Below are 25209 nucleotides of genomic sequence, written 5' to 3' on the forward strand. Positions count from 1 at the left end.
TTTATAAGTTATTGAGGTGTGTTCTTTATGCATTATAGATTCAAATAAGAAATAATGACATCTTCGCTGCTGATGCATCTCTCCAGACCCAGGCCTAGTTTTATGTGTCACAGATTTAAGACCTCTGGTGACAGACAGGTCAGGTAGGGTCCTGGGCTCCAGCCAGCATTTGTCTCCAGATCCACAGTGCTCGACCCAGGGCTCCCCCTGGCGGCCAGAGGCTGTCATCGCCCTTCGCTCTCCGGGTCCCTTCGGCGGCCCCGGGGCGGCCGGCAGGGAGTGCGCAGGCGCGGCTCGACGTGGCCTGGGCCTGGCTGGGGCCGGAGGGTGTCAGGCCTGTGCCCGCGCTCTCAGTGGGCTCTCGGGCTCGGAGCGGACCGCTGGCGTCCGGTGCTCCTTCTGGAAGGTCAGAGTGGGCCAAAGCTCAGCTCGGCGCGGGTGTGGTGACGCGTGGGCGGGGCCGGCCGCAGAGGGCGTCACGCGGGGCTTTGTGAGTCTGGACTAACCCGGGCTACGCCGCAGGCTGTGGGGGGCTGCGGCCCGCGCCACGCCGGCATCTTGCAGGGAAGCCCTTCTAACCGGAGAAGTTTCCAGAAGTCCTGCAGAGGGTATTCCAGCTAGTTCTGAAGGAGCCTTCGCCCTCCCTCCACCTCCCACAGTGCTGGCCCCGGGAACGACGCTCAGGTCCTAGATCCTCCCGCCCCAGGACGCCGCGCATCCCTGGTGCGGGTCTTCCCATCCCTGGTCCCCGCGCATTCCCCCGGTCTTGGTTCTCCAGTCTCGGAGTCCCCGGTCATCCATGGTGTGGGGCCTCCCATCCCTGATCCTTGCGTGTTCCCGGCGTGATTTCTCCCATACCTGTCCCTGCTCATCCCTAGTGTGCCTCCTCCACGGTTCTCTCTCCAAACCCCACTGACTTTCTTTCTCGCTCCCCAGAGCCTAGAGCTTGCCCAAAGGTGGGCAGCTAGCTCCTAGGAGCAACAGCACTGAAGATGAACGGCGTGGGGGGTTTTGCTCATTGAAACACACTGGTTACTGGCATCCAGCGTCTCCGAGGACCCCTGCGGCCTAACTTCGTATCTGGAAAAACTTTTCTCTGGGAATGCGCACAGTTTTGTGACGCTGCGTTATTTATTGCGTTAGTGTACGGCTGGCTCCGTTATTCCCATGGTTGTGATATTTCTTGACGATCCTTGAGGCTTGCTGTGTTGTATTATATATACATTAACGATCTTGCCTTCTAATTTTTATTAGATAAATTTTGTCTCGGTAAAATGACCCTCGGATATCTAAGAACTTAGCAACTGTCTTAAAGTTTACTGAAGCTATTAGGGCAGTAGAAGAATGCTCCCAGCTCCGAGGGAGTTACTCTTAGTTCGTGCTCTTTCCTGATTGTCTTAATTGATGGCTGTGAAGGACTTGTTTGAAGCAGGAAACTTACGTACTAATGTGGATTGTGTTTTGCTGCCCATGCATGGTGCTCTCTGAAACACACAGTTCCCTAGCAAGCCGGTATTGGCTAGGATGGTACAGGAGACGACTATACTCCCAACCCGAGTATCAGTCCCCCATGTTCCCTACCGGGATAGGAGTAAGTAATGTAGTTTTGGGATCTCAGTTCTATCTGCCGACAACAGCTGATCATGGAATTGTTATTGTACACAGCACTGAGACTGGGTCTCAGCTCTTTTCATTTTCTTTAAATGTCATATAGCTGGGGTGATGAGTAAGTTATTAGCTTTATTTCATCATTCCATATTTTATTTTATTTTTTTTTTAAAATCAGGTAATGGGCCGGGCGGTGGTGGCGCACGCCTTTAATCCCAGCACTCGGGAGGCAGAGGCAGGTGGATCTCTGTGAGTTCGAGACCAGCCTGGTCTACAGAGCTAGTTCCAGGACAGGCTCCAAAGCCACAGAGAAACCCTGTCTCGAAAAAAACAAACAAACAAACAAAAAAATCAGGTAATGGAGTTCAGTAGGCAACAGGTACTTCACTTGCAGAGGACCCAAGTTCAGTTCCCAGGGCTATAACCACCTCTAATTCCAGCCTCAGGGGATCCAGTGCCTCTGGGTACCTACACTCAGGTGCACACACCTGCCCCCTCCACGTGTGCATAATTAAAAATAATAACATCTTTAAAAGATCAAAATAGTTCAAAAGTCAGACTGCACTATGATTTTGTGCCCTAGAAATGTCTACGTGTAATTTATCAGTATATAATTTAAATGACAAACCCTTCCCATTCCCCCTCTTTTGTAACAGACCAGGCATGCTGGCCTTAGAACTTCTCTTGCTATTTCCCTTAAGCACCATTGTTTGCTACGTTTTCTGTCATGGAATGGCGCCGAGTTTCCGAGGATTTTGAAACAGAATTTTACTTCTACTGGTGCAAAATGAATCTCACACACACACACACACACACACACACACACACATATGAGTGTTCATATAGCTCTATTTGAAGAAGGTGACTCTTAAATCTTTTATTAGAATGTTTAAGTGGGCTGAAGAGATGATTCAGTGGGTGAAGAGATAAGCTTGAGGACCTGAGTTCAGATCCCCCCAAAACCTGTAATCCCAGCCCTCCTACTGAGAGATGGAAGGGAGCGAAAGAGACTTTCCAGAAGCTAGCCTTGTCTGTGGAGCAGGGGATGGGCGTGGGGGAGGCAAAAGACCCTGTCTTAGACCAGGTAGAAGACCAGGATACACACCCAGCATTGTCCTCTGACCTCCCCAGGGGCCTGGGCACCTGTCTGCCAACATTTCACACTCAGATTTGTTCACATACAGATAAGAAGAAATAAATGTTTAAAAGTTAAAAGTCCACCATTGTTTTATTATCAAGCTAATGGAGTGTTTCATTACTTCAGATTGGTCTTCCAAAGACCTTTCTGGTTCCAGACTTTGAGAATTGAAGCATATGAAATCCTTAACAACTTTTCAATCTTCTCAAGACATATAGTAGACAGTTTTCCTCTGTTTAGTTCTCTGTTTTATTCTAAGCACACGAGCCCAGCCTGCTGCCCAGAAACCACACGCAGCCCAACACAGCCAGCCACACATGTGGCCCAGCACTATGTAGATGACTTTGCTAGAAGTTTGTACGCTTCAGAGTCCATGCCTCCTTGTGCACTAGAAAAATGAACTATAGAACGTTTGTCCTGCGGCTTCTGGGAGGAGACAGTGGCTGGGGTCTGTGGATACCTGTGGCATTGCGAACACAGCAGGGTGGGATTCCAGGGGAAGTACTGGGTTCAGTTCATTAGTAACACCGGGGTAGGGCAAATAGAGGTTTGTATATGGCCACTCGTATGTGGTAGTTCCTGAACTGGGGGCTGAGTGTGTTCTGTCTACTACCATGAAGTTGCTATGACTGGACCAGCTATTGGCCTGTTTTTCACTTCTGAGAAGTTCGACTACTGAAGTCCTTGGCCCCTTCTTTGTGTAGACAGCTATGGAAATACTCTTCTGCCCCTTGACTTTTTTTTCCTGTCCCGAGAAGCTGTAAGAGTCCAGAGTGCCCAGCACATGTGGGCATTGAGCGTTTGCTGTGGGGTACGTTGGATTGGACATAGACTTTGAAGTACAGCATAGGCTGTCTTTGGAAGACATAACATAAAGGAGGAAAATACTCCACAACTCATTTTGATACATGCCAGAATAATACTTCATTGTACTAGATAAATAAAAGCTGTCATTGAAATTTCACCTCTTTCCTTTTACTTTGTTAGTGGTTCCTGGAAAATAAAAATTAATTTTGTGGACCGCAGTGTAATCCTCCCGGACAAGGCGGCTGTGGCAAGGCTTGTATTTATTCTGTAAAGTAAGTAACTCGCCGTTCACCACGTACATAAAAAATTAATTATCCTGTAAGCCAGCCCCTCTGCTTCCTTCCAAAGGCCGCTTGGATTGGTTTCCTGACCCAGTTCTTGATGTCTCCATGGCTCTCAGCAGTGTGCTAACACTCCTGCTTGTTTCAGCCTTGGGCATTGCAGCTAAAGTCCCACTACAGAGGTTTTAGCACCTTCATCCTGGCACACAAACTTTCCGTCCACCCGTTTTCCTGTTCCCTCAGTACGGTTTGTTGCATCATTTTGCTAAAATGTCAAGATCCTCTATTTTCAATGTTAGACACCAAGAGAAGCTGAATATGCCCTGATTACTTTATGGGTTTTATTTGGCATGTTTTATCTGGAGTTAATAATTGTCTTGATTTTTATCTCTGTGATTTTTCATTTTTATTAATTAAATCCTGCATTCTCCCAGGGTTGTATAAATTTTCCTTAAAACCTAGAAACACACCAGAAATTGCGGGTTTTTATTTCCTGAATGCTTTCTGAAGTGTCTTCCAGTCTGGCTGTCACTCTGGAAGTACCTTGGGAATTCCGTCTTCAGCCCTGGGATTCCACTAACTGTACTGCGCAAGGAACTGTCCTGAGGTCTGCCTCACACCCCTATCAGGTCTCCCAAGGCTGCTGACGGCTCCTGGAAGCACGATTTAAACCTGGGATTTCTGCTTCCTCTTTTATCTGAGTTACTCCCGCTACTCTTTCCACCCGTCATTTTCTCTATTCTGCATTTCAGAGCGTTTTGTTCTTCACACGGGGCCTTTTAGACAAAGTTCTAATTTTATTGCAATTTCCTGTTCAGCCTTTTATTTCATTGCTATCCATTCCGGACATTTTCTCGAACTTTATAAACATTTTCTCTCTCCACTGAGTTTACCTTCCAGCTATGTGTGATCTCTAAAAGCTAATTTTTGGGGGAGGGAAGGGTGTCCTTTTGGGCACAAGCCTATCTTTTATCTTACAGATTTTTTTCCCCCTTTGAGGTCAGCTGTGGGCGGGACTCTTCCTCTGGAGCCATCACCTTGTTTTTCTTTTGATTGAGACGGGATCTGGAACTCTCCTGGAGCTGACCAAGTAGACTACTAGCCTGCCAGTGAGCCCCAGGGATCTACTTCCCCAGACCTGGGGTTCCTGTGTTGGGAAGAGGTCCCCTGGAGCTTGGAGCTAAACTCTGATCCATCTCTCTAGTCCTCTTTATGGTATTTTAGGGTCGGGCACATTTATTTATCAACTATAAAGTTGATCCTGAATCTTTTGCCTGAAGGATCGGGTGTGCAGTTGTGAACAGGCAGGCCCGTCCTTGAAATCCATTCGTGTGGGAAAGAGGGCCTAGTGCACAGAAAGCTAACTGGGTGATGGCGGGTGATGTTTCTTGTCTTGCAGAGATGGAGCGAGAGCCGGGAAATGGAGAACCTGCTGAGATTAAGATCATCAAGGAAGCTTACGAGAAGGCCTTTTTGTTTGTTAATAAAGGGCTGAACACGGATGAGCTAGGGCAGAAGGAAGAAGCAAAGAACTACTACAAGCAAGGAATAGGACACCTGCTTAGGGGAATCAGTGTCGCCGCAGCAGAGCCGGGGCGCTCAGGCCCTGCGTGGGAGTCCGCCAGACAGATGCAGCAGAAGATGAAAGAAACCCTTCAGAATGTCCGCACCAGGCTAGAGATCCTAGAGAAGGGCCTTGCCACGTCTCTACGGAATGACCTTCAGAATGTGCCCAAGTTATACCCAGAGTTCCCTCCTAAAGATACATGCAAGAAGTCCCCAGAGCCGGATTGCATTAGTTCAGCCCCCCAGCCTGCTGAAGTAGATGGGAGTGTCTCTGGTGCAGGTGCCACAGGCGCCAGAGGCGCCGGGCCAGGTGCTGCACCTTCTGCTGGGCCCTTACCTTCGCCCAGCTGTCCCGCTGAAGCACCCCCAGCCTACACCCCTCAGGCTGCTGAGGGTCACTACACTGTTTCCTACGGAACAGACTCCGGGGAGATCTCCTCAGTGGGAGAAGACTTCTATAGGAACCATTCCCAGCCTCCCCCTCTCGAGTCCTTGGGGCTCGATGCAGACGAGCTGATTCTGATACCAAATGGAGTGCAGATCTTTTTTGTAAACCCTGCGGGAGAGGTTAGTGCTCCGTCATACCCTGGGTACCTGCGCATCGTGAGGTTCTTGGATAATTCTCTGGATACGGTTCTGAACCGCCCTCCTGGGTTTCTCCAGGTAAGCTCTTGGAAGCAATGTGTGAGTATAAGCCTGGAAATGGGTAGTGTGCCTCATTTTCATTTGTTGATGTTTGTAACACATCCAGAATAAGAGCAGACTCTACAGAGTTCTAAATACATCCATGTTTGTGTGTTCTGGCATTTCCTAAAGTTAAAAAATCTGGTTTTGGTTTTATTTTTGATTGATTTTAGGACCTAAGAAAGCTATGTTTTGTCTGAAGAAGAAATGCAGTTACTTGAATTTCAAAGGGAATTTATGTGAATCAGGCTAAGATAAGCCCCTGAATATCCACAGACGTTATCAAGATCCACCTGGGAGTCTGGACTAGCCTAGAACCACTCTGCCAGGGGTGGTTTTACCCTTTGAGGGATCTTTTTTGACAGTGTCTGCTAGTGTTTTCATTACAAATGAAGGGTGGTAGTTACCTGGTGTAATAGACCGGCCAGAGAAACTGCTCAGTGGCCACACAGCATAGCCCATCAGGAGGAAAATTATCCATCCCTTAACCTCAGTCAGGCGAGGCTGCGAAGCCCTGGCCTAAAGAGCTGAACTGCAGCTAGGATGACTAGAAAGGTCCCAGAGTAAAGACTGATGAGAAGCAAAATGTGTGTCAGGGCATTGCTGTGGGCTTAGTGAGGTCTGGGGGGTACAGTCCAGCCGCATCTGCTGGGAAAGGGTTGCGTGTAGGTGCTGGGAGATGGGCTCTTGAAAACCAGGACGCGGTGTACATTCAGTGGGGTTGTGCTGAAGAGACATCACTGTTTAAACAAAGCGGTTGCCTGTGCCCAGAGCCAGAGAAGATAATAGAACTAGGCACTGGCTGCCTGAAGTCCTAGTGCTGCTTTGCTCTTGTTCTTGTGGAAGCCAAGCTGAAAGTCGCTTAACAATGGTTGGAAGCTAATCAGAGATGTGGAAAACATTCTTGGGGCACAGTTGAAAGATTCATTACTAAACAAGGGGCATTGACTATTACCTTAAGGAGGAAGCTTTAGTGTTAACAAGAGCAGGCTCAAGACTAAGGTTAGCGGAGGGGCTGTAGAGTTTCTGCTGGTCTGGCCACAGTGTTGCATAGTCCTGGGGCCTAAAGCTCTCTGGGTCCTTGGCTCCAGAGGTGCAGGAAGAGAGCATCAGAAAGATGGCCGGCCCTTGGCTGCCGGATCTCAGCTGAGAAGATGCTCCGGTTCCACCAGCAGTTTGTCTTTCTTGCTTGATTCAATTTGGTTCTTAACATTTTACATACATTGCTTTTGGGTCCGAAATAAAAAGTAGAATTGCACCCCACGTTTCATTAATTGACTGCCATTCACATATTAGCTATTTGTAGCAGTGTTCTGAAGAGTTAATGAGTGTCTACTGAATATATTTATCCTAAAAAAAACTAACAAAAATCACAGCTATCAGTTAGAAATTAAGTAAAATCTCCTATACTCTAAAAATCATTGTTAATCTGTTTATGACATGAGAGTAGGGTTATTTTCAATAAGCAGATTTTCTAATACACATTAGATAAGTATCTATTGAGTTGTTGGGTTTTTGTTGTTTAGGTTTCTGAGTTCCCTGGCGTCACACCATACTTTAGAAAACACTGTAGTCAGCTCTGTTCTAATCTACCTGAATTTTACTATAGTCAAAATTGATGGATTCTGAGATAGAGAAGAAAATCCATTAAAAAATTTTGAAAATGTTTGTCAGGCCCTCTCCAGGAGTCAGCCTTGAGCATGTAGTCTTTGCGCATTTATTTTCTGCTGGTCAGCAGGGGGCGATGTGTCCGAGATCCTTTTGTTTCAGTAGATTGATCGATGGAATGATCCCTCGATCTATCCCTTGGGTTTCTTTATGGTAGATGGTGTTCTAAGGTTGGGACATTTATACTTGAGTTGCTAGAGAGTGAAATACATGACAGAGGAATACATTTAGGAATGCTGATTTGGATAGCCAGGGTAAGAAGAATGAACTTGAGTCTGAGTGTTGGGAAAACTGACGTCCCCAGGTGGTACCACAGTATCAGTATCCGTTGGCTTTAGTCTCAGTCCCCAGTGGCATACAATGTTCTGCTCTGTGTCTGTCACATCAGGTTCCCCAGACACTTGGCAAAACAAAACCTAAACCATGTCTCTAACATAAAGAATGTGCTTAGATGCAAGCTGCACTTTGTGGTTGTCAGTGCCCTGGCTGTGCCTCTGCTTTTGTTGTAAAACGACTATGGCAGACCATTTTCACAATGGAAATGGCGGGGATTAATGAATGAAGAAATCGTGGCACATGTGTGTGATCCGGAACTGTGCACACAAACTGGAGGCCATTCTGTTCAGTGGGAATAGCCAAACACAGAGAGCCAAGAGCCACCTGGTCTAAAGGCCGAGAGTGGAAAGATGGTTACTGGAAGCCAAGGTGTATGGATGGGGTGAGAGGAGAGGGTTAGTTGGTGGACACTGAGTAAGGAATGACCAGCTGTGCTTGTGGAGCATAAATACCATGCTTCAAGAAAAGATTTGCATCTTCACTATAAAGAAATGATAGGTTTCTGAGGATATAATATGTTTAACCAGAACATTACTGGTTACCCTGTTAATGTGACAATTTTATCCTTTTATTTGCCGGTTAACAGTGAAAAGGAAAGGACCAGCCGGTTTGATAAGATGCTGTGAGGATTAAATGGATAGATAGCATCAGTACTGTACTGGAAAGTCATTTCGTGCTGTAAAGGGAGCTAATTAGAATAATCAGCCCCCGGTTTGTATTAAACATCTTTTATCTAAAGCTAGTATCATCTTCAGTCAAACTCAGGAGCCCTACGGCCATGAGAAGACTGTTAGCAGGGTGTTTACAGAGGTTTTAGTGCAGGAAGACCAAGGTAGAGGATGGTTCACTTATGAGGCTTGATGCTAAACTGCACCAAACCCTGACAGGTTTGCTTTTAATGTAGCAACTTCATGGCCATCCCCTCACTGACGGCCTGTTCTCCCCGACTCTTTCAGGTGTGTGACTGGTTGTACCCTCTAGTTCCTGATAGGTCGCCAGTTCTGAAGTGCACCGCAGGAGCCTACATGTTTCCAGATACCATGTTACAAGCTGCAGGGTGCTTCGTTGGGGTCGTTCTGTCATCTGAGCTCCCAGAAGATGACAGAGAGCTGTTTGAGGATCTGCTGAGGCAGATGTCTGACCTTCGGCTCCAGGTAACCAGATTCCTAGGTAAACTGACTTAAGCATGAGCACCAAAGATGTACTTCCAAAGACCTGTAACAAGCTTCAGGGAGATGAGAGTTGTCTGCCACTGGTTGTGCAGATTGTAGGCACTGGAGTTAAATTCACTTTGTGGTAGCTGTTAGCCTAGCTGTTACCAGCCTGCTCTGCTTGTAATTTTCTCACTGTAACACGGGGTCAGTGGTCCACCTCACTGGGCAGCAGTGGGAAACAAAGCTCTCATTGACAGCTAGCAGGTGGTCATGCCCCGTAGATTGTGCCTGTTTCACCACTGTTTGCCGCGGTGTAAAACTCTGAACATAATTCCGCTTTAGTAGAATTGGACATACGAGGTGTATAAGTGGTATTTGAGAGAGATTTTGGTCGACACAATATTCTTATGGTGAATGAAGGCCAAATAAAACATGATACATGGTCTCAAGGAGTTGAGCAAAGTATGGGTGGTAAAGTTTCTTTTCTAAAAATTATGAGTGTTGGTGGTTACTTGCAGCTAAGCTCAGTTGACAGCATGGCAGTGTAATCTTTGGTTTTCCTTCAGTCACCAGGTATTGGGTTCTTTTATTAACCTGTTTAAACTGTGTTAGTGGCAGGGTGCCATGAGCAGGGACAAGAGAAGCTATGGATATAGCTGGGTAGTGTGTGTGTGTGTGTGTATGGGCAGTAACCTAGTCAGTGTTGACATAACATACAGCATCTGTGTAGATGTGTGTGTGTGTGCCCACGTGTGTGTATGTGAGTGTGTGCCTGTGTGTGTGCATGTGCGCAGTAACTTAACAGTGGTGACATAACACATAGCCTCTGTGTAGTACATCACTGCCTGTGTGTCCACAGGAAGGCATGTGTGAAGACTGGAACGTGGGTGAGTGGATCTGACCACTCCCAGCTTTACTGCTCACTTGCTGTATTAGTCACTTGCTGCTGCAACAAAACACCGGACAGAGGGACTCATGAAAGGGAAGGTTGATCTGGCTCACGCTTGGAGGATATGACCTGTCACAGGGCTGTACATGGCAGCAGGAGCGCAAGGCAGCTGGTCCTGTATATCTGCACCCGGGAAGCAGAGGGAGATGAATGCTGGTGCTCAGAACCCTCTGCCCTTCTTATTCGGTCAGGACCCCAGCTCAAGGGATGGCGCTGCCTAGAGTGGACCTTCCTGCCTCGGTTAGCGTGGTTCAATAATGCCTCCCAGATGTCCCCAGAGACTGGCTCCCATGGTGATTTAAATCCCACGAGGCTGACAAGAGTAACCATCGTGCTCACTGTGGTCACGTGTAGGTGCTCACAGGCCTAGTGAAGGACACCTTTGCCCTCCCCTCTGTGGGCTCTCGCTGGCAGGCTTCAGGGAAGGACCTAAGGAGACTCCAGGGTTGCAGGACGCTGCTCTCTGTTATTTTGCTCTTTGGCTCTATTTTATTTTCGTTTCTGTGCTGTTGCAGAGTGTCAGCTGTAAGCTGCAAGTATTGGCTCTGATTTTTACATTTAAGCTTTTGCTCGTCCAGCAGAGTATGTGCCAGCACAATGCCTATGGCATGCAATGAGACACTTGACCCCTTCCAGCAGTACAGTGCACTTTTACATGAGCTTTGTTCATTCCTTGCCTTTAATTCATCCTCAACTTTCTGTATATCCTCACGTTTATTATTGCATTAATTAAATCCCAAAGTAGCAGTATCCATTTCAAGGTAACAACGCACATGAACACCTGCTAATGGTTGTTTTTATACCTTTTCTTTTGAACTTTCCTGTCAGCCCTCTTATATAACCCAAGAAACTCCAGAGGGTTAATGTTTGGTAAGGAGGTGAGAACAGTGTAGACAGGAGAAAGCAAGGTCTAGGTTGTGGCTCAGAGGGCAGAGCACCTGTTCTCAAGTCTCAGGAGAGTGGATTCCAGAACTGCTAAAAGCTGTACACAGTGCACTGGCATCTGTAATCCCAGCACAGCCCTGTCCAGATAGGGAAGCAGAGGCAGGAAGATCTCCAGGAATCCAAGATGTGCCTGGCCAAACGCCGTGCAGGAGACCCTTTAAAAGGCCGGTGGTTTGAAGGTGAGGACCAACACCCACGACTGTCCTGTGACAGTCACATGTGCTTCATGGCATGAGCACACATGGCTGCACACATGGGTTAGCACACACAAGGGAAACCAGCAACGGTAGTTATTTGTGCACTTAGAACACTGGTGGCATGAGCACATGGTGTAGTGTACCCAGAGCAATGTCCTGCAAAGACCAGCTGAGCTAAGCCCAGTCCTTTATGCTCTAGGCAAACTGGAATAGAGCAGAAGGAGAAGATGAATTCCAGATCCCTGGGAGAGCAAGACACCCCTCTGAGCCACGGAAGGAAGCTTCTGGCACCGATATCAGGCAGTCGGGTTCTTCAGATTCTTCAATAGACCAAGGCAGCAAGGATGCACGCCATAAAGGAAAGCGTGGGAAAAAGGCAAGTTAAAGAGGCAGTGGGAGTGTGCTCCCGGTCTGACAGCCATCCGCCACAACAGCAGGTCACAGACAGTCACAGTCCATACAGGGCTACCTAGCATTGCTGCTCACATTGCTTTAAGACTTTGTGTCCTCTTCAGTATTTCAAAAGCTTTTTATTTTTACACTAAGGACCACATACTTTTTTTTTTAATGCTTCCTCTGCTTGTTGGCTAAGAGCTTGCTCTGGATTTGCGCTCCTTCCCCTAATAAATAATAAATAAATGGAGAATGGATTTTCTGTGAAATTGTGAAGAAGAAAAAATCATTCTGCTTTGCTCTTGTAAAACATTATCTTAATTATTCTATGTATTATTTCTTGTTGATAATTTCAAATTAAATTCTATCATATAGATTATATATCATATGTATGGAAAAGCTTAGTCCCAATATTTCCTAATATTTGCGGAACTGAACACTGCCTTGTGACTTCAGGTGTCCACTGGATCCCATGCAGACAGGGGCGCTACATACTCCTTTCCTCACAGCCTGGGCAAGAGTGGGTGGGTGGCCAGTATTTTGTTGTTGTTTTTTTTTTTTATATCTTAACAGTGTGATGGTCAAGAAATTATATTTCAGAATATTGTAGTTTACATTTATTTTGTTTTGGATGATGGTAGGCACTCTGTACTGTCTATTCTTCTACACCCATTTTTACTATTGGGTCGTTAATCGTTTTCTGCTCAGTCTCCAGGAGTTTTTATATGTTGGAGACATTGGCTCCAGTGATACAGATTTTCTTTGGGTTTTACTGACAGGTAGTTCTCCTATAAAGAAGAGTTGTTTGTTTTTTTTTTGGGGGGGGGTGTCTGTGTGTCTGTGTGTGTGTGTGTGTTTTTAAATTCCACAATCCTCTTATCTTTTTTAAAGCCAAGTTCTTTGTAAACTGTTGGGCACGGACAATCTTTGTTCTTTCCAGCTATTTTATAACACTCTGAGGTCTGTGGTTACCCTGCTTCTGGGTTCTTAGAATGGATGAACTTGGCCTTGAGTTTGGGTGTTGGCCAAACCCTTTGACGCTGTCTGTGAAGAGCTGGTGTAGTGGTGTTTCCATTTAAGTGGGATGGCAGGTCATTGTGTAGCTAGATATTCAGGTGTCAAATTGAACGTTTTCTTCTACCAAAGCCAGTTCACTTAGATACACCCTTCCTTACTGGCTGAGTCATCTGATCTTTTACCCTGACAGTACCATAGTCGTACAACTTTGAGGGGTGATGGCCGTGTGACACAGGTCACGAGCTGGTGGGAGGAGGACATGGCTAGCTTGACTCTGATTTAGTAGATGCTGTGTTGGAGTTGTATTTCTACCTAGAGCTCATCAGTGGGAGCTTGTTTAAGACCAGAGCCTTTTCAGTTTTGTGGCAATTCTGGTTTTCTCTTTTTATTAACAAGGTGGATGCTTTCCCTCGCCTCAGCTAGTGTTTGTTGACAGTCTGTTATATAATGCTCTCCTTTCTTTCCTTTGTACTTCACTAATCTTTACATTTTGAACCATTTTTACTGTTTAGACTAAAGATACTCCAAGTGAAGAAGTTAATTTGAGTCAGATTGTGCCCTGTGAGCCAAGTTCAGAAGGAAAGTCGAAAGAACTGCCTGAATGGAGCGAGAAAGTGGCCCACAACATTCTGTCAGGTACCCAGAGCTGTTCGTCAGCCCCCATGGTGTCAAATCTTGAACCAGTAAAAGTGTTGCTTATGGATTTTTATATATTAAATAACAGATTAGAAATACTGACTGACAGGTGGAAGGGCGGGGCTTCTGAGAAGGCAGCACATTGCTGTGTAAGAGTGTGTTCTTCCAGGGATCCCTCAGCTATCAAAGAGATGTGAGCATAAATCATGTCCTGTCTCGTGTGTTCTCATCCTTTCTCCCTTCCCCCAGTGTCATGTTCTGGGGTTCATGCCCTCTAAGATCCCCATGTTGAAGCAGCAACTTCCAAAATCACAAAATAGAAGGTGGGGTCTTTGAACAGCCAGTGGGTTGTGAGGGAGGAGCCTTTGTGATCGAGATTGGTTCTTCATTGAAGGGGCCCTGGAGGCTGCCCTGTTTCTGGTGCCGTCAGGAGTGCCTCGCCAGCACCCCAGTCCTGGCTTTCCAAGAAGCAAATCTCTGCTACTTATCAACTGCAATTTTGCAGTGTTTGTTACGGCAGCAAAGTCTAAGATGCTTCCTTCCCAAGAGAGTGAAAAATTGCTCACTTGTCTTTAAAACTGTAGTAGCTTTCTGCTGCTATGACAAAATACCAGAGACCTCTGTAAAGCCAAAAAGGTTGTCTTGTGGCTCAGGAGGCAGCAGTCCCTGGGTGGGTACTCTCTCATAAGACTGCCAGAACAGGAGAAGATGAGAAACGGGGAGCAGCCGCCGCAGGGCCTATACTTCCCTTTGAGGCAATAATGCTTGACCTAAGGGCCTGTCTGTTAGGTCCCCAGTATCTCCCACCAGCACTCTGACCTCATGCAGCCTTCAGGCCACAGAGAACTGTCCTGCATTCACACAACTAATAGTTTGATGGGCTTCAGGATGATGGGGTGCTTAGATAGGTCACTTACAGGCTTGGGACCCCCATAAAATATGAGAAGAGAAAACACACGTAACTGGGGACTTAGTAGCCTCTCATGTGCCATTACTCTCCTTTATCTAGATTTTGAATATCAAGGCCAAAATATAGAAACATCAGTATTCTAAAGTTATTTCTTATGATAAAATAATTGAAAATGTATCAGGAAGTCAGATCTGTTTCCCCTCGGGTCTCCATTCCCTTCTACCAGGGGAAGAAGCCACGGTTTGTGTTTTCTATTTTAGTACAAGTACAAATGGCTGATTTCCTTAAGTCAGTAAAAGTGAAGAATAGTCCAGAAACTGTGGTGTTAGGTTTGATCTAGAACAGTCCAGAAACTGTGGTGTTGGGTTTGATCTAGACAAGTCATAGTTACCACCTACCTTTCATTAATTTAGCAAGCATTCATCTTTTTCTGTCTGTCAGCATTACTGCGGGCAAACCATGCAGCCGTGACTAGAAATAACTGATATTTATCACCACATGTGTGCATAAAGGATCTAAGTCAGTGCCATTGAGCACCGTGTTTGTCACTGGCTATGTTGTCTCTGGGTTCACCCTGACTGTATCATGTTCTCGCTTGGTGACAAGGCCTTGAGTATCCAGGTCTGGCTTCCCTCCCGTAGAGCAGTGACTTTTCATGGATCTCATTTCCATTTATTTTTCATAGTCACAAAAGAATATTCCGTTTTGTTTCTTATAGTTTCATAAAATCCTAATTATAGACTCATTTGTTCTGTTTATATTTTGTGATTTTTTTCAGTGTTGGTTCTTCAAATTCAGCTTTTTAAATTTTTTTTAAAAAGAGAAAACAAACTGTCTTTTATTTCATTTTACATACCAATCCAGATCCCACTCCCTCCCCACCTCTCATTCCCTCCACCTACTCCCCACCCCACCTCCCACCACTCCTAAAGAGGGAAAAGCACATTGCTTTGGGGAAGGTCCAAGGCCCTCCCTATTATGTCTAAGCTGAGCAAGGTATCCATCCAAAGAGAACAGGTTCCCAAAAAGCCAGTACAAGCAGTAGGGATAAATCCTGGTGCCACTGCCAGTGGCCCCTCAGTCTACCCCAGCCATGCAACTGTCAACCATATTCAGAGGAACTAGTTTGGTCCTATAATGATTCCTTCCCAGTCCGGCTGGAGTTGGTGAGCTCTTATTAGTTCAGGTAAACTGTCTCAGTGGGTGTCCCTATCATGGTCTTGATCTTTGCTCATAGTCTCACTTCTCCCACTCTTCAGCTGGACTTTGGGAGCTCAGTCCAGTGCTCCTCTGCCTCTGTTTCCATCAGTTGCTGGATGGAGGTTCTATGGTGATATTTAAGATACTCATCAGTCTGACTACAGGGCAAGTCGAGATCAGGTCCCCTCTCCTCTATTGCTTAGGGTCTTAGCCTGGGTCATCCTTGTGGATTCCTGGGAATTTCTCTAGAGCCAGGTTTCTTGCTAACCCCATAATGACTTCCTCAATCAAGATCTCTTTCCTTGCTCTCATCTCTGTCCTTCCTCCATCTCGACTGTCCCATTCCCTCAAGTTCTCCCCACCCCTCCTCTTCCCCTTCTACCCTGTCTTCCCCCCACCCCCTGCTCCTGATTTTGTCAGGCGTTCTTGTCTGTTTTAACTTTCCCACATTCAGCTTTACATTTTTTCCAGACTTTTCACTTTTCAACCTCAGGTCAGGAACTCTAGACACATACTTTGTGTGTGTGTGCACGCGTGTGTGTGCACATGTGCGTGTTCAGTATCCCTGGAGGCCACAAGAAGGCATCAGGTCTGGAGCTAGAGTTGGAGTTGTCCTAAGTCACCAGGAATGGGTGCTAGGAACAAACTCAGACCTTTTAGAAGAGCAGCATTCTCTTAACTGCTGACTGTCTGTTCCCACCCCATCTCAGGATGGCCATCCTCAGGCCTTTGTTCTTCCTGGACTCTCCTCACCAGGGTGGTAACTGGTCCTTGAGGGAGAGCAGAAAAAGAAAGCTTTCTAATTAGTTACTGCAACCTACTCTGAGCTGTTGCTACTCTGAATAAATAGCTGTGGTTGTCACGTGTCCGCGCACTGTTTCCTGCCACAGCTCTGGATCTGGAGAGAGTGAATGTGTTTAGGAGCCTTATGTTCTAGAGCTGGCTGTAGAGGAGATGTAAACTGCAAGCTTCTGAGAGGAGGAGGGTGCTCCTCTTGCTTCTTGGTATTTCTCTAGCCCCCACCTACACACACACATTGTCCTCTGGCTGAAGACCTCTCTCCCCCTACACAAGGCTCTGCCTTCTTGATGTCTCGGTGGCAACAGCTTTTCTAGTTCAGGCTATGGGAAGCATTAGTAAAGCCGAGGATGGGCCCACACCCCAGAGACAGCTGCAGGCCAGGCTGCTCCCGAATCTTCCTGGGTGCTCATGCTCCTGTCATTAGGTTCAGCAGGACATAGGACTGTGAGAACATGGTCCCCACCCAGTTAATGCTTGGGGCTAAAGCAGGCAAGAGTCCCCAGAAACCAGGTTCTTTGGTTTCTGCCTTAAATTGTCTTTCTCAGGATTTCATTAGGACCAGTGTTGCCTAAAGTAAGGTAGAAAGGGCAAGAATGCCTCATTCCTCCAGCCTTAATGACCTCAATTCAGGAGTCAACATCAGGATTCGATCATAGAAAAGTGTGATCAGCAGCAGATTCCTACATATTGTTATACAGCCCAGAGTAATATAGGATTCTGGTTCAGAAAGATGTGTGGCCTAAGTAAAAGGCCTAGTTAGAAAGGGCTTCAGTCAGACCACAGATGGCTCAGTGATTAAAAGCACTGGCCACTTTGCAGAGGACCTGGGTTTCATTCCCTGTATCCTTATGGTGACTCACAAACACCTGTAACTTCAGTTCTACGGAGTCTTCCACCCTCTTCTGGCCTCTCTGGGTACTGCATGCATGTAATGCACATACTTTCAGGCAAACACATAAAATAAAAATAAGATTTGTTTCAGGGAGAAGCTGTAGGTATGCTGTTTGCATGCCCATGGCCCGTGTAGGACCTACTACTGAACCTTGTTTTATGCTCTTGTTATTAAAGGATTTAAAGACATAACTAGCCATAATCGCTGCAATTTTAAATTTCCCTTAAAAAAGGTGCTTCCTGGGTGAGCTGGGGTTTAGTCAAAGGTGCTGAATTTACTGGCAAAGCCATCCAAAAAGGAGCTTCTAAACTCCGAGAGCGCATCCAACCAGAGGAAAAACCATTGGAAGTGAGCCCAGCTGTCACCAAGGGCCTCTACATAGCGAAGCAGGCAACTGGAGGGGCAGCGAAAGTCAGCCAGTTCCTGGGTAAGTGCCTGCGCTTCCTCTGGGCTGGGCACAGAGGCTCCATTGCTCCACAGGGAAAGAGTATGGATGATGTGGTTCCCCTCCCCCACAGTTACACCTGCAGCCCAGCAGTGCATCCGTCTGTCTGTCTCCCCAGGTGACACTTTAGCATCACAGCCCCAAGATTTGTTTTTATAGAGTCACACCAGTCTTCAGTGGATTTCCCTTAAATTCAGTCAAAATGGAAGTGGGTGGTTTTCTTTCTAACAGAAGTCTGTCCGAGAGGCAGGGTTTCCAGAGATATAGCAACAGCTAACAGAGACAGTGGCAGTCATGCAGAAATGCAGTCGGGGGTGGTTGTTTGAGAACTTTGCTTGAGGCAGGTGGTAACATCAAAAGAGCAGTTTCTCTGAGCCTTTTGTCTGTGGTTGGGTTAGTTGATGGCGTCTGCACAGTAGCAAATTGCGTTGGCAAAGAGCTCGCTCCGCATGTCAAGAAGCATGGAAGCAAACTCGTTCCAGAATCTCTTAAGAGAGACAAAGATGGGAAGTCCACTCTGGATGGTGCCATGGTTGTGGCCGCGAGTAGTGTTCAAGGTAACAAACAGCCCTGGGTTTATTTTGTTATTTTGTTTTTATTTTTGTTGTGTTCTTGGAAGGGCACTGAGCTACCTGAGACACTCAGGCAGGCTGTGTACCTTAGGTGAGACTGACTTTTAAATACCTTTACAGGATTTTCAACTGTCTGGCAGGGCTTGGAGTGTGCGGCTAAATGCATTGTCAGCAATGTGTCTGCAGAAACCGTACAAACCGTCAGATACAAGTAAGTGCGGCTTCATTTTAAAGATAAATAAGTCTCCTGTATCATCAGCTCAATCCATGACGCTTAAGATTTATGTCCTTACTTAAATTTCTGATGAGCGTACTTTTTACTCACTGTTTCCTAAATAGGGAAGAATGTTAGTCTGCTGCTGATTGAACTCCTGTGGCTTTGATTTATGCTGCTAATTGTTATAAATGTTCATTAATGCAAAGAATATGTTTAATTTTTAACTACATAATTTTGACGGAAGTGTTTGCTTGAAGGAAAAGATAAACACTTGATTGGATTGGAGGCCCCGCATTAGCATTGGCTCATCAGAGTGCCGTGACTACCGAGTCATGGTTCCCGCTGCACATTTATATTGAACTAGAGACGCCGTCTGTTTCACACGGTCAGTAGACAGGACAGAAATGGGTTTGCACAGCTTATCTGATAGTTGGTGGCATGATCTCCTCCTTTGGCTTTGAGATCCCTGGAGAGAGTTGACTTCAGTGCTCCCTGTTTAGCTGCTGTTAGACTCTCCGACCCCTTCACCTTAGCAGGTGACCTAAAGCTTGCGTCCAACTCATAGCCAGTGTCTTTATCACAGGAGGCCCCTCAGATCTGTGTCCAGTTATTGACTGGTGAGACACAGTGGGAAGGGCACATGGAAGCACAGGAAGGCAGAGCTCTTTACTCCAGAACCCCACCCTGTGTGCAGGCAGCAGGGTACTCAGCCAGGGGGCGGCAGGCCAAAGAGCAGAAGAAAGAGGGCCTTGGGGCGGAGGTGGGATAGGCTGGCTGCTTCAGAGAATCCGAGAAAGGGGAAGTCACTCACAGGGCTGTGGTGTCAGAACTTGTGTAGTCGAGGGAAAGCAGTCGAGCCAGTGAGAGGAACGAGTCAGCTGTGTCCCCAGCCAGCCACATAACGGCTACTAGTTTAAACTAGGCCAAAGGTGGCGGGATATACCTGGTTCCAAACACTTGAGAAACAAATACTTTTTAGCAGTGTTATTAAAGAATAAATTTAAGTTGCTGGCTTTTGGGTGTCTTCTTTGTTTACATTAGACCCTCTGACTTAGGACATCTTTAGAGTCACTTTATTGTCCTTCAGTTGTGGTGCTTGTCCATGAAGTGTAACTGAAATGCTCGTTTACTAAAAAGTAAAAATAAATAAATAAATAGAAATTAGATTGTATCTTATCCAGATCCATGCATTTGAAGAGTTCTGAGCAGTTCATTTGGAGTTGAAGTGCAATAAAGGGCTGAGTGGTTAATTACCTAGGAAGAGAGGAATAGGCGTCTATTAGGAGAATTGTGGGTAAGGGCTATTAGAGCCAATAAATGAGGACATATTAAAAATTAAACACAGCAAGTGAAAGCCCCATATTTCCTTACTTAGGAATTTTATAAGTGATTTCAAATATATATTTTTATGACCTTGAAGTGCAGAGGCAGGGAGAGTTGGCCAAGGTCTTATGATCATAGTATCTGATGTCATTTCCTGACTACCAGGTGGGTGAGTTTCCCACAGGGTAGCAGTTCTCTCAGTCTGAAGAACAAGTCAAGAGACCAAGACACTCATTTAACACATCAAAGACGGCGTAGCTTTTAGAAGTGCATTGCACACAGAAATATCCTGTTCCGTGAGGTATCCGACTGCTGAGCAGGAGTGTTCCAGCTATTCAGAGATGGGCATTTATGCTTCTGATGATTTCCTGCTCTTGAAGACAGCACCATTTCTGTGTGGCCCCCACGGTGATGGAAAGTGTCCTCCAGGAAATGTTCCACTGTCCTTTCATCTTCTCAGACTTGGCTTTAAAGACTTCCTGCTTATTGCCAGAGAGTTATGGTCACTTTTCCATGCTGAAGCCCTTCATTCTTTTATTGAGTCATAGCTGGTGGGTCCTCTGAGAACTCCCTCGGCTGTGGTGTCTCTTCTACAAGGCAGCCAACCCTTCGCGATACTGAGGGTCACAGAAAGCAGTTACAGGAAGCTTTTCTGCTTATGCCTAATAAGGAAGTCCACATTCCAGGGTGATTCTGAGATAAGATTTGACTGACTGTGGGTTCTATTGTTTGTAATTACTAATTCCCTGCTGAGGAAAGGTTTGGGGAGCCACCTAAGCCACAGTAAGCTATTTGGACTGACAGCACTGGGTTGGAGAAGCCAGGGTGTTGCAAGTCTGTTCTGGTCAGGCGGGCTGGCAGTAGATTCCTTAAAGCAAAAAGCAGTTCAGTGTTTGTCTAAAATATCAAGGGCTGGCCCTCAGTGCCAGGCGGCCACCTGTGCTCGGTGCTGCACAACGGAAGAAGATAACTGACTCCTGACCTCCTCACACTGGCACACACACACACTGGCACACACACTCTCACAAATAAATGAATAAATGTATTAAGTTCAGAGGTGACAGCTCTCTCCGTGAGATTTCCTGTGTAGGGGATTTGAACCTTGGCTTTGGTTGTTGTATAGGCAAGGCTTTGTGGATCAACAAAGCTTTAAAAGTCTGTCACCAGGGTAAGGGTAAAATTGCAGAGGGGAGGAGTATTGTGGCGTCCTTGTAGTGTTCAGATTAGTTCCTCAGAGCTGCAGTGTTAAAGACTTACTAGCACCGTCCATATTAAGTACTTTGTGTATACTTTTATAATTTTTTATGTATTTTGCTATGCATTTTTCATTGCTCTATATTAACTGTACACAATAGTAAATTTCATTATTACATATCCATGTATGTAAATGATGCACACCTATATTGCCCTTTCTGTCCCCCTTTTCTCTCATATCCCGAATAGACTCTACTTTTTACTCTCGAATTTTCCACCCACCTCAGATTTCATGTGTAAGAGAAACAATCCGGCAGTGGTCTGTGTGACAGCGGCTTCTCTCACTGAACATGGTTCTGCTCACTTCACTTCTAATGACAACGTTTCACCTCCTTGTTGCTGAGTTAGCTGGATCGTGTGCATAGCTCACTGGTTTTCTTTTATCCATTCAGCCAGTGATGCTCACGTAGGTGATTCTGTCACTTGATTACTGCAAAAAGCAGTGATCAACATGGGTGTGCAGTTAACTGTACGGTGACCTGTTGCATGCTGGGTGAAGAATCTGAGACAAGTCAGGCATAATGGTACCTGCCTGTAATGCCAACAATGGAAGGCAGAGGCAAGAGGGTTGAGCTTGCAGTAAGCTTGGTCCATGCAGGAAGGAGGGCTGGGGAGGAGGAGTTGGGAGAGATAACACCATAAGTGATCATATCATTCATTCATGAAACACTTACTGGATGCCAGACGCTCAGAAGCATAGGGTACATTTATGAACAAAGCAAAGATTTGCCTCTGCAGTAGGGTTTATATTTAGTGAGATAAACAAAGATGTTAACAGTTGCCATTAATACATCCTGTATAGACAACGGTGAGCTATGGAGGAAGAAAGGGCAGTCAGATAGAATTGGTTGTCAGTGAGGCAGGGTGCATGGGCCATCTAAGCAGGTTAGAACTAAGAAAGTAGCAGGGACTGCTCAAGGCACGTGAGGCATCAAGTCGTGACATGTCTGGATGGACAGACAGAACAGCAGAGGTCCAGGGCTTCTGTGTATTTTGCAGGTTCTAAAGACAGCAGATGGCCAGTGAGTTGGCAGTGGAGTGGTGTGCCAGGAGAATGTCACAGGATCTCTGCTTAAAGGCGAATCAAATGCTTGTGGGTTAAGGAGCATTTGTAATGTCTGAGGTTCAGTGTTCCTTAGATGCTCGTGAGTTAAAGGGAATTTGTGATGCCTGAGGTTCCGTGTGCTGTAGATAGATGCTCATGGTTTAAGGGCATTTGTGATGCTGAAGGTTAGTTGTCCTGTAGATGCTAGATTAAGGAGCATCTACATTTGTTACTTTGAGAAGTGAAGTAGAGATTTAAACAAATGATTAACAATGTTTATTTTAATTTATGTTTAGGGATTTTCCACCATTTTTTATTACTGTTGTAGTCTTTTATCTTCACATACACTTTTTTTTGTTTTTTTGCTAAAAGGGCAGCTTTGTAATTGGTTTTTATTCTCTCTCATGTCTTTACTTATTAACTAAATTGAAACCATTTTCAGTTTTGCTTTCAAGAATGGCACAGAAGACATATAACTCAATTGGTCCTGATTTCAGGAGAATGTTTTCAAAAATATTATGCCATTCTTGCCCTTTTTGTTTTTCCAAAGGTATGGGCACAATGCAGGAGAAGCTACACACAACGCGGTGGACTCCGCTATCAACGTTGGCCTCACCGCCTACAATATCGACAACATCGGCATCAAAGCCATGGTGAAGAGAACCGCAAAGCAGACGGGGCACAGGCTCCTTGAGGACTACCAGATCATTAACAGCTCTCAGAAGGAAAGCCAGGGAGGAGCAAGCGCAGATGTGGGCGGAAACACAGAAAAGCAGGAGGAGGAAGAGGAGAAAGGAGCAAAGAAGAAGGATAAATAACAGGGTTCTGGGATTGACCTACACCAAAGCCTTACCAGATGGAGTGTGGGAGACAGCAGACGTGGATTCTCCACACAAGGAGCAGTGTTTTCTGTGTGTTCATTCCTACAAAATGACTGTCAGAAACTTGGGGCATGTATCCACTCACAAGAAAAATAATCAGTATTCTTACATCTGGCCTGGAAATATGCAGTCTATAGTCTCAGTGAGTTTATTTCCCTTAAATGTGGCTCAAATATTTTTGCAGTTAAAATAAAGCTTATAATATATGTTACTTAAACCTAATGTCAATCTATTTTTATATGTGCTGCCTTCAGAAAACAACGTAGGAAACTATACAAATGATGTTCACATGAATTCTCTTTATGCTGGGAATAAGTGACCTAACGTCAGTGCCTCTTTTTTGCATTAATTGTGGACCTTTGAGATACCCAACAGAATTTTCAGCATATAAAGCTAAATAAAACCATGATCTTAAAGCGTGTTCTCAGATAACATTTTAGAAGTCTTTCTTACACAGGAAGGAGCCTGACCGTGAAGTGCCATGCAGTTCTGCAATGTTCTCTTATCTGCTAGACCTCCTCTCTGCTAGGAACCAAAATGGCCTTTTGATTTAACCCGAAGAAAAGGTTTCTTCAAGTCTTTAGGATTGAGAGTATGCAATTTTTTGAGAGAATGATTTGTATTAATTCTTTGAGGATTTTGTACATGGATGAAACTGTTTTGATTATATTCTCCCCTAACTCTTCCTAGGCCCATCCTCACCCCTCCTCCCAACTTTACACTCTTATGTTTTAAATAACCCACGGAGTAGTCTGATCTGTGCTGCCCATGTGCTCATGGGGGTGGGGCCATGCACCTGAGCATCTGCCAGGGACCACACCCCTAAAGAAAACCGACTCTCCCTCCCCAGAAGCCATTAACTGTCAATAGCTCCTCAGCTCGGGCTAGGGGTTTGTGAGACCTTGCCTGTTCCATGCTGGGGTGTTAGGTGGTTTATGTTGTGGAGGCAGCCCGGGTGGTGAGTGTCGGAGCCCTGTCATATCCAGATGTCGTTCAGCCAGTCTCCCTGGACTTCTGACTCTTATGGTGTTTGCAACCCCTCTTCCCCCATGTTCCCGAGCCTTGGGAGGGGTATGGTATTTTGGAGTATGATTAATATTCTATTAAATTTTGAAGTCGTTGTCAGTGGCTTTAAGAAAACATGTTTCCATATCTGCTTCTGTAAATTTTTCCTAAATTTGCAGAAAGTAAAACATAAACATTTCACTTACTGATAGTAATATGTTTCACTCAGTCATTAGAGTTTATACTAAAAGCCAGTAAGTGATTTAAAAGTGATTTAAACCTATTCCTAATAAGGTAAAGAATATGGAGTCCTTTGGTGGGTAGTTCCCACTTCAGCGGAAGGCAGGATAGACATTTGATGATATTCTTTAAGCTACAAATATGTAATTAAATACCCCATGGTTATTTTATTATTTTGTTGACTTTTAAAGGTTGATGTTGGTTTATATAGTTATGTCTACTATAATCATTTCTGAACCTGTAGTTGACTACCTTTAGATTTCATTAATTGGTTAATGAATGTGCTTTGAGAATAAAATGATCTCTGAATGGCTGGGCCTCAGAATATTTATTGGGCTCATATTTCAGGAATTCAGAACAGATGGGAATTTTTTTTTCTCATAGGCTGTAGTGGTTGTTGAAATGGATTGTTAAACACTGTCCCATTGGTCTCTGCATTTGTTTCAGAAACAGAACGGCAAATATTAGGGCCTTGGTTTAAAGCTACCTTCAACCAGAGACGTGCAAGTGTGGTCCACTGACCAGCTCCAACTGGCCACTTGTTTCCAAAAATAAATTTTTACTGGGGCAGTTACACTCATTTGTCTGCACATTTGCTATGGCTTCTTTTCTCAATGTACCAGCTGTCGTAAGAATATAGGGCCCCAAACTGAAAGTACTGACCCCTTTACAGACAGTGTGCAGATCTCCTGACTTAGACTTGAAGATGACTCTTCATCTCCACAGGGTTGAAGCAAACCACACCTCAGACTTGTGAATCTGCTCACCAGACTTTACCGTTCAAGATCTTTAAGGAGGCCGGTTGCGCAGGCGTAATTAAATTGTTGGCTATTGCAGATTAACTCAGTCCCAGTATTGTATTTATTATTGTATTATTGTATTATTATTGTCTCAGTGTAAGGCTGAGCACTCAAAGGACAGGGCCAAAAGTCCCAGCTTTCTCACTACATGCCTAGGTATGACAACCAGCCCCGTCATCTAGGTGACATTGAACTCCTCAGGAATGCTTAAAGGGGAATTATGAATAAACAACAATATTCTGTGA

General features: G+C 45.4%; 1 protein-coding gene across 5 annotated transcripts; it reads left to right on the forward strand.

Annotated features, from left to right (window-relative positions):
• The first annotated feature begins 301 nt into the window (after positions 1-301).
• On the forward strand, positions 302-24468 carry Spart (spartin). Of its 5 annotated transcripts, XM_026777127.1 has the most exons (11): positions 302-406; positions 523-723; positions 3734-3825; positions 5234-6063; positions 9045-9242; positions 11533-11709; positions 13256-13379; positions 17415-17609; positions 18026-18184; positions 18320-18410; positions 22589-24468. In XM_026777127.1, the coding sequence occupies exons 4-11, from the start codon at positions 5236-5238 to the stop codon at positions 22854-22856; spliced, it is 2040 nt and encodes a 679-aa protein (XP_026632928.1). In that variant the 5' UTR covers positions 302-406; positions 523-723; positions 3734-3825; positions 5234-5235; the 3' UTR covers positions 22857-24468. The 5 variants fall into 5 exon arrangements, with proteins under 5 accessions (XP_026632928.1, XP_005344044.1, XP_005344045.1 ...); XM_005343987.3 differs by lacking the exon at positions 523-723; XM_026790077.1 differs by lacking the exon at positions 302-406 and having other exon boundaries at positions 427-723.
• The last annotated feature ends 741 nt before the right edge of the window (positions 24469-25209 follow it).

This window comes from Microtus ochrogaster, chromosome 1 (genome assembly GCF_000317375.1).
Source record: "Microtus ochrogaster isolate Prairie Vole_2 chromosome 1, MicOch1.0, whole genome shotgun sequence".
In the NCBI taxonomy this organism is placed as follows: Eukaryota; Metazoa; Chordata; class Mammalia; order Rodentia; family Cricetidae; genus Microtus; species Microtus ochrogaster.